This window comes from Benincasa hispida, chromosome 4 (genome assembly GCF_009727055.1).
Source record: "Benincasa hispida cultivar B227 chromosome 4, ASM972705v1, whole genome shotgun sequence".
In the NCBI taxonomy this organism is placed as follows: Eukaryota; Viridiplantae; Streptophyta; class Magnoliopsida; order Cucurbitales; family Cucurbitaceae; genus Benincasa; species Benincasa hispida.
The window spans coordinates 2422226-2431957 of record NC_052352.1 but is presented as its reverse complement, the minus strand read 5'-3'; the positions used below and the strand labels follow the sequence as shown (position 1 = coordinate 2431957).

Genomic DNA, 9732 nt, shown 5'->3' with positions numbered 1-9732 from the left:
ATCTGGAGTGTATGAAAGAGGTACATACTCAGTGGGTTATGTGTATACGAAAGAGGGGTATACATAACTAGATGTACGAAAAAGGTACATACTCAGTAGGTTAGGTATATACGAAAGAGGTGTATACTTAACCAGACGAGGTACACATTCAGTGGGTTATGTGTATACGAAAGAAGTGTATACATAACTAGATGTACGAAAGAGGTACATACTCAGTAGTTAGGTGTATATGAAAGAGGTGTATATTTAACCATGTGTACGAAAGAGGTACACATTAAGTGGGTTATGTGTATACGAAAGAGGTATATACATAACCATGCGTATATAAGAGATTGTGTTTCCTTCGGGATTCACCAGAGGTTGTGGGTCCTACGGGACTTACTAGAGATAGTGGGCATACTTAACTACAGTAGAATAGAACTCAGTTTTTCATGTATGTATGTGTCCCATGAGGACTAGAGCAATTTATATGTTTCACCAGAGGTGAGTATCTAGAGGACATAGATGTCTAGCCTGACCCCAATAGGGGGGTTACTTACTGAGTATTTTATACTCATTCTTTCTATGTTGTTGTTTCAAGTAAGGGTAGAGATGCACCGGAGATGGACAAGTGAAATTCGTGATCGAGCCACTGAGACTAGTTTTTACACTTCCGCTCATAAGATTTAAAATTCTTTTCATGTTCCTCTTAACTTTTAGTTTCGATGCTTAAAACTTACTTTTAAGAATTATTTTTCAGACTTATTTATTGTTTTTTATGATTTATGGGTACCCTACTATTGTTTTAGTATCTGAATTTCATGAAAGACTTTTGAATTTACTTTATTTAATTAGCATTTATTTTGCCATAACCGAGTGTCGTTTTGAGTTCCATGCATGCATGTATTTAGTAACGGCCTAACTTAAGTCCTAGGGGGTCGGATCGTTATACAAACTATGGTTTAAATATTAAATAATTAAATAAATTACATTTTATCATTATTATTTTAATTTTTCGAGGTAAATGATAAGGGAGATTGAGAGTCAACCCTTTGATTCTAATTCAAAAAATATATGTTTTAACTAGTTGAATTTTTTTTTCCTCCCTTTTTTGTTATTCAGTATTATATTGTGTACCGTTGAGAATGTTAATTTTTTTGTTATATCAAAAGAAATGAAAAAAAAAATTAATATAAACAATTTTTCTTTTCATAATTTAACAAGTAGGGTGAAGATTCAACCCTATAACATTTTGATTAAGATATATAGCTCAGCCACAATTGGTCAAATGTAGCCAACTTGAACATTTAATATATTGCAAGTCAAATAGTGGGTTAGGCTTAGGCATATGTACCACTTTATTATTTTTTTTTTATCACTGACAAACTCATTATACTTCAATTACAAAACAATATATTCAATGTATAATATTCAAATTCAAACGTAAATTAGATGATATGTTTAGATATGAAAATAATTAAAGAGTTGAAAAAAAAACATCAAAATCTTTGTAGATTCAAAACGTAGTCGAGGCACGCTTTTGATAAGTGTTGTCCTAAAGACAATTATTTGTTTTGCATGGGCTACAAGCAGATTATAACGATCCTCTCAGTAGGATATAATGACTAACTCCGATAAAACTGCAACATCGAACTACTCGAATCCGACAGAACTCTTGAATACTTGCTCTCAACTCAACTGAAGATCAAAAGAAAGAAAGAAAAAAAAAACTCTTCAATTTGAAGTGAAATGCTATAGAGGAAGAAACAAGTTATTATTTATAAACTAGCAATTTAGTAACTCTCCAAAATATAAAATCAAATCAAATAAATATAAAAATGGAAACATTTGTCAAATTTAACTCGATTGAGTCATTACTTGACCAAAATCAAACATAATTCATTTAAATTGAAGAAACTACGATTTTATCTTTCATACTGTAGATACTGTTTTTGGTCCGGCATTTATTATTATTACTATTATTATGTTTTTTTTTCTATTTTTCATGTTTTATTTATTTATTTTTAAGTTAATTTAACTTAGTTTTAGGTGACTTGTGTGTTTGATTTTATTCAAATTTAGTTCACTTTATTATTATTATTACTACTAGTACTACTACTATTATTATTATTATGTTGTTGTTGTTGTTGTTGTTGTTTCTTCTCTCTTAACCATTCTTCAACAACTCTCACTTCTTCCTCCCAATGTTCTTCTTTTCCATTTTCTCTCCTTTTAAATCTACAAAAAAAAAAAAAAAAAAAAAAAAAAAAAAAAAACTCTCCTCACCTTCCTTCTCCTATAAATTAATCACAGTGTTGGAGGAGAATGAAGAAAAAAATATAAAAGGAAGAAGAGAAAGAAAAAATAAAATAGAAGGAAGGAAAAGATTGAAGACAAAAGGAAGAAGGAAATAAACATATTGAGACTAAGTGAGAATAGAGTGAAAAGTATACAAGAGGAGAGAAAAGGAAAAGAAGTGTTCCGGCGAGCACCAATCCAGCGAACAGGGACTCCGGCGATGGGCAGACCTCCATTCCAGCAGATTATTGCAACTTCTGGCGAAGATCCACGACGGTTGCCATCACCTACAAACTAAAGGTAAAAAAATGGAAGAATAGAAGAAGAAATTGGTGAGAAAGAAGGAAGAGGTGGAGAGAAGAGGATATTTAATAGGGCTAGTTTCATAAGTAGAATTCAAGCCCAAAATAATAGAATATGTAGTACAAGGATAAAATAATTGCATATATAGATCAAAAAATGGTAAAAGACTAAAAAACTCATGCCTAGCCACCATTTTGCTTGCTTCTTCCCAGTTTTCTCAAATTAAAAGCTATCACTGATAGCCACTGATAGCTACTACCCGCTGCTATTGCTGATAGCTTTTATCAATTTCTATCGATGATAGTTACTATCAGCGATAGCTTTCCATTTGAGAAAAATTAATACAATCTTGAAATATTAGCTTTTAATTTGCTATCAATTATCAGTAGTTATCATTGATTCACATTCATCAATTAGAATCAACCTTGAAATATCAATACTTAAGGCTATTAATGGCTATCAGTGATAGATTTATGAATAGTGATCAACTTTGAAAGAAGACCAATAACTTTGATTACCACAACAGCTATCACTAATAATCTTTTATCATGGTTATCACTGATAGCAGCAATCAGTCACTATCATTGATAGACTTTCATCATTTAAAATCAACCTTGAAATATTAACACTTAATACTATCAATGATAGACTTCTATAACTTGTTATCATCTTTGAAAAAGACTCAATATATAAATATCACCTAAGTTCTATCACTGATATCACTAACATCACTCATATTGTGGTTATCAGTGATAGCTTCTTTCACTGATAACATCATTGATAAGATGCTATCAATAATCTCACTGATAATGTGCTATCAGTGGTAGGTTCTCTCACCGATAACGTGGTATCGAGTAGCTTCTATCATCGATAACATGCTATTAGTATTAGCTTCTATCAATGGTAACATGTTATCAGTAGTAGCTTCTATCAATCATAGTCACTGAATACCTTTTTGCCCATTTCTTATCCTTTCCAAATATTTATAAGTCCCTTTTCTTTTCGATGATAGCTTTTATCACTGATAAGCATGCTATTATTGATAAATTTTAGGCATTTCACTTATATTTTAGTTCAAGATTCAACTTTATTAATTAAATTCACTAAGTTGGTTACCAGTGATAGATTTCTATAAGCGGCTATTAACTTGAAAATATAATCAAAGATTAAGCTATCAGTGATAGAAAATATTAGTGGCTATTACTGATAGACTTTCATTTTCTATTTCTATTTATTATTTGTTATAGTAATCAAACTTGATGATTGACTTGTTTGTTAAGTCACTTACAAATTGAGTACTTTCAAGTCGTGGGTACAAAACTCAATCTCATAATTCTTATGAAAAAAGGGGAAGAAGAAAAAATTCAAATAAAGGAAAAATTTTAAAAATAAGAGAAAGAGAAGAAGTAAAAAAATTATAAAAGAAAAAAGAAAGAAAGAGAAGAAGCAGAGGAGAAAGAAAAACTAAAAAAAAAAAAAAAGTTGTGCAACAAGACAAGAGATACGAAATTGGAAATAATATATGTTTATTTCTTATTCTACTATCTATTACCGTTGTTGCAAAAGATTTTCGTTAGTATTTGTTTCAAAGATTAATTACTAAAATAAATAAATAGATTTTTTTAATTAAACATGATTATATTAATTGTTTGAAAGTTGTTGCATTAATTAATAAATTAATAAATAAATTAATTTATCAACAAAAGTTCAATTGACAAAATGTCCATTTCGTCAAATACAAAGTATTAAAAACGAAATAGAAAGAGAAGCTTGAGATACGAAAGCGTGAAGGAAAATAGAGGTAAAACCGAAGTTCTCGGTTTGATTGTTAGTTTTGGGCCGAAATTGAGAAAACCGAATCAACAGACGTTTAATCAATGATTCATAAACGTCGTAGAGTCAATCAAAATTCTCGCCGGTTAAATGTCAAAAACCTCCATTAGTCCATTGTCGCCGTCGTCGTTTGTAGTATCTCCCAGGAAGTGCCATCAAAATTGACAATGGAGGAAGCCGGTCCCAAACCCAAGAAGGCCGTCTCTTCTCTTTGCTGCTTATGCAACAACAGGAAAGCTGCTCTCAAGAGGCCCAAAACCCTGCAACAGGTTAATTTTTCTTCCCCTCTTCTCCAATTTTTAATTCTTTCTCTGTCAGTTTCCGTCATACTTGTGTTAGTTAGGCTCCGAAATCGTTCATGAACCACAGATTCTAATTTGCACTCATCTAACTAATCGTCGATATGCATCTTATTGATTTATCTTAGTTACTTGGCTCCATTAAGATGTAAATTTGATGTCAATGTGATTTCCAAGGGCAGAATTCTTTATTTTTCTCTCCTTCAGTTCATCTACCATTGAACCCAATAAGGTTTAATTGATGCGTTTCACATATATATTTTAATAGTCTCAGATTCGCCAATTTGCAACAAGCCTAACTGGTGATTGTGATTGTCAATGTTAAGTGGAGAGCAAATAACTTTACAGGGATTCTAAATTTCCACTGAACTCAATAGCTTAGGCTGATGAGTTTGATATATCAAGTACTTTAACAGAGTTCAAGGAGGATGCTGTGTATCAACACGTGTATTGCTTTTACAGATATGTAGAGAATGTTTCTATGAGGTTTTTGAGGAAGAGATCCATCAAGTTATTGTGAAGAATCAGCTGTTCAGACCTGGGGAACGCATTGCTGTTGGTGCATCTGGTGGAAAAGGTGAACACTGATTCTTTCTAGTTTTAAATCATTTTTAGTCTTTAAGATTATGTGAAAATATACTAGCTTGTAAATTGTATTCTCTTATACAGGAGAGAAATTTTAAAAGAGGTTGGTTTTTTTTTTTTTTTTTAGTTCATGTCTTCATTATATTTACTCTTGCCACTTTATGCAGATTCTACCGTTCTTGCTTATGTGTTATCAGAATTGAATCAGCGGCACAATTATGGTTTAGATCTTTTTCTCTTATCAGTAGATGAGGGCATCACCGGATACAGAGATGACTCTCTTGAAACTGTGAAAAGAAATGAAATTCAGGTGAAGGATATTTCTCACGTCCTTTGGATATATTCTCCCCTTTCTCTTGCTACTAGAAATGTGTGGGCTTCAATTACTGAATTGGGAATGTGATCCCCCCCCAACTACGAGGTTACATTTTTTAATCTTTCATTCTCACTTTAATTATTCATTTTCAGTACGGATTGCCACTACAAATTGTATCATACAAGGATTTATATGGATGGACAATGGATGAGATAGTGAAGATGATTGGTTTAAAGAATAATTGTACCTTTTGTGGAGTTTTCCGTCGACAGGTCTGAAACAACAACTCCTGCTATGACTTTACAATGGTAGTATGTGCATGCTTTCTATCTTTCTGCTCTTTAAAGGAAAGGATTACAAACCATTCGTTCCACTTTGTTTCTAAAAGTAGTTGTTATCTTATACGAACCTCTTCAACATTGGGAAAAGGGAGCTTCTGCCATGGGTACAGTAAATGTCCTTAACTTTTATACAATGAAACAAAACAGTGTTTAATTTAGGATATGGTGTTGATGCTGCAACTGAAAAAAAAATTGCCCAGGTAATGGTGGCATTGTAATGCTGAGCAGTGTATGGCTGCTCTGAGTCGAGCACTTGCATATCATGTACTCCCTTTGTTGTTTTTTTACCATTATTCTGGTTAATAACATGAGGAACGGGAATTCCTGTGTTAGTGCTTTTATAATTCTTGATGAACTGTTTGCATGTTATTGCTGGCAGTTTGGACGGGGATTCTGTGTGCTTCTATTAAGGCTTCATGGCCTCTTTTTCAGCTCACTGGATCTTAGAAAATCACCCTTTCTCTTGTTTGATTTATTTGTGAATTATCATTAGGGTTATATGCGGTTTTAGTTGAAAACAGAACCAATGGTTTGATCAAAGTGTCGGTTTGGTTTGGCAGTTTGATGAAATGTTGTTGGGTCTTTGGGTTGGGTAAGGTTGAACCATGAAAAGAAGGTGTGGGACTCACGAGGGCTCAACTGCTATTTGGGTTTCTAGGCTACTGATGTTTTATTAGTTCAGTCGGTCAGTTTCATAGTTCAGTTTTAAGAACCTCAAACTGAAACTGAGGAACCATAGGCCAAAATAACTATGGTTGGTTCTATTGATATTGTCGTTTTAATCAATCAGACTCTCATTCTTTTGTGGTATGCTTGAGAAGATATATATAGGATGTTGAGATGTATAATCAGCCATAGAAAATCAATTTGGTAGACATTAGTTATTTGTGTTTGTTCATTCCATGTAATAAATATGACCAGAGCCATAATGGGCTGAGATGTGTTTTTTGTGTGGTTTCATTGTATTGATGGATTTTTTCTCCTGAAGGCTCTTGATAGAGGTGCTGCATTGTTGAAAGTAGACAAACTTGCCACGGGGCATAATGCAGATGACATGGCTGAAACAGTTTTATTAAATATATTACGAGGTGATATTGCAAGGTATTGTAATAGTAAGAAGTCTAATCTTTTGTCTATTACTTTTGTCCCTCATTTGGGCTGCAATAGACTGAACTGATGCTCTGTATTTGTAGATTGAGTAGATGTACTGCAATAATAACAGGTGAAGATGGACCAATCCCAAGATGCAAACCTTTCAAGTATACATATGAAAAGGAGATAGTAATATATCCTTTTATTGTAGTCTCATAGGTCTTGAGCAATTCTTGCATCATGCACCATTCAATTTGAGTATTGGTCGATGCTAGTTGTAAACCTTAACTATAGATGTTTACGTATGCCTATTTTAAGAAGCTGGACTACTTCTCCACCGAGTGTAAGCCTTTATTTATTTTAGTAAGTTTTTTTGTTTTTTGTCTTCCACACTTTTGTGTCTACTAATTGATAATAAATTCAACTTCATTATATTCAATTTTGTTGCTACAAAATTGACGTAGTCTTGGCATAATTAACTATGAACATTCTCGAGAATGAATTGATCAATTATAGGTTCCAGACCTAGTTATATCTATGATTACTTTTCATTGTTCTAAGGTAATCATTTGCTTCTATAGTGTTGTGTTATTGTCTGAAGATGTGTTGATGTCATAAGAATTTCAAATATTTCATCTTCAGACTTTGTATTTATCCCCTTATCCAATAGGAATCGTTGCATTGTTATTATGCTTGGATCTACAATGTTCTTTCTTACGAAATGCTCAAGTACTCTTGTATCTTATTCCAGACTCTTGAAAATTTGACTCGACTTTGTTCATTTCTACATGTGTTTGAATCTGTTTTTTGACATTGCAGGCATTTATTCTCCAAATGCATATCGTGGTTTTGCTCGCGAATTTATCAAAGATTTGGAACGAATCAGGTTTCAATTCACCTTGTTATTGCTTGGCAAAAAGCTATCCTTCTCCTGACAAGGATTGTATTCCCTATGATTTGCTCTCATTAAGCTGCTTGTATTATGAACGCTACTGCAGACCTAGGGCCATCCTTGACATAATTAAATCCGGTGAGGATTTCAGGATTTCCACTTCAACAAAAATGCCTGAGCAAGGGATGTGTGAACGATGCGGCTACATTTCAAGCCAGGTGTGCTTTGCTCTTATTTTACCTGATAAGAATACAAAATTGCCCATATAGACCTAGTAGGGGATTGTTCATTTTATAGCTATAACGCATTCTCAACCTGATTTGAGCTAATGACATCATCTGAATTTGATCATACATCTCCACCTCCAGAATTCAGTTGTTTGTAGATTGTATGGTTCCACTAGATCTTGAAGTATTTATCATCTTTGTTCAATCACGTCCTCCATTTCTAACCATAGCCTCAGAAACTTATCAACTGATTTCTGTGTACAAGAAATTGTAGCTATTCTCTGTATTATGTTTCCCCAACCCTTCATTGGTATAGATCTTGTCAGCCTATAATTGGATCTATTTTACTTACCATATAGTTGCAAATTGCAATCACCACATGGGCACATTGTGTAGACTGAGAATCACCACATAGTCACATTGTGTAGATTGAGAATCACCACAATTGGTGAAATAAATCCACTTTTGTAAAAGTTTTTCCCCCTAATAAACATTTTACGAAGCTGCTGAACTTGTTTTGGATGCAACCTACTGTCAAATGATATATCGAAAGTTGTCAGATTTTCTGTTGTTCTGTTTCTTTTACAAGTGGTAGCCTTGAATTACGTCTTCCACCTATTTATGTACATCTACAGGAGAGCTCATACCGTTCAATTTGGCATTCATTTTTAATCTTCTCAAATTTAACTCTCGTACAATTGGATATCTGAGCATCTGTTATCTCCATTTCCTTGATGCAGAAATGGTGTAAAGCTTGTGTTCTGCTCGAGGGCCTAAACCGAGGTTTGCCAAAGTTGGGTATTGGGCGCAGTCGAGGGCATGATAGCGAGGGGAAGAGGGAAACGAATGGAAGTAGTAATGGACATAAAAGAAGCATTGAGAGCAAACAGTGTGGAACTCTCGACTTCTGAAGCATTTTTGTATGATGGCCAAGGAATAATCTTAACAAGAATCAGCATGCGCTAAGACATTCTTCATTGTTTGTGATTGAAGAAACAAGGCAAATGGAGAAAAAGGAATAGTTCAGCATTCAACATATCTGATTCGACACCAGCAATACAAACAATGAAGTCCATTGGGAAACTATGGGCATCCATGTAGCAATTTTATTCCTCCCCCCCCCCAGAAATCTCATTGTATAACATAAATTTAGGATCTATTTTTTAGAAGGTTATACTTTTTGGTTTTTAAAGTTTAATATTAAAGTCGATATTTTAAAAGTCAGACGGAGTGCTAGGGCTGACATTACATTTTAACTTTAATTTACATAAAGTAAAATGTTTTAGTTGTACGCTGAATGCATTAAAAATAAATAGACAAATAATCAAATTGAATTTTATTTGACTATCTTTCTTATAACAAATTACCCTCTTGATTCCTTGATGTTTACTTGATCGATCAATCTTATTAGTTCTCCAATGGCATATTTGCAAATTGCAACATAAGAATAGATTGTTTTTAAGAATAGATTGTTTTTACAAGTTTATAGAGGACATTGTGAAAATCATCCATAAACTAAGGGGTTGTTTGGGATCTATAATGAAATGAGTTTGAATTGTAACCAAAA

The 9732-nt window shown here is 33.2% G+C and overlaps 1 protein-coding gene across 1 annotated transcript; it reads left to right on the top strand.

Moving 5' to 3' along the window:
- The first annotated feature begins 4401 nt into the window (after window positions 1–4401).
- On the top strand, window positions 4402–9456 carry LOC120076610 (cytoplasmic tRNA 2-thiolation protein 1). Its single transcript, XM_039030487.1, has 10 exons — window positions 4402–4682; window positions 5175–5289; window positions 5465–5607; window positions 5766–5885; window positions 6943–7055; window positions 7148–7240; window positions 7349–7389; window positions 7866–7932; window positions 8045–8156; window positions 8906–9456. The coding sequence occupies exons 1-10, from the start codon at window positions 4581–4583 to the stop codon at window positions 9074–9076; spliced, it is 1077 nt and encodes a 358-aa protein (XP_038886415.1). The 5' UTR covers window positions 4402–4580; the 3' UTR covers window positions 9077–9456.
- Window positions 9457–9732: the final 276 nt, after the last annotated feature.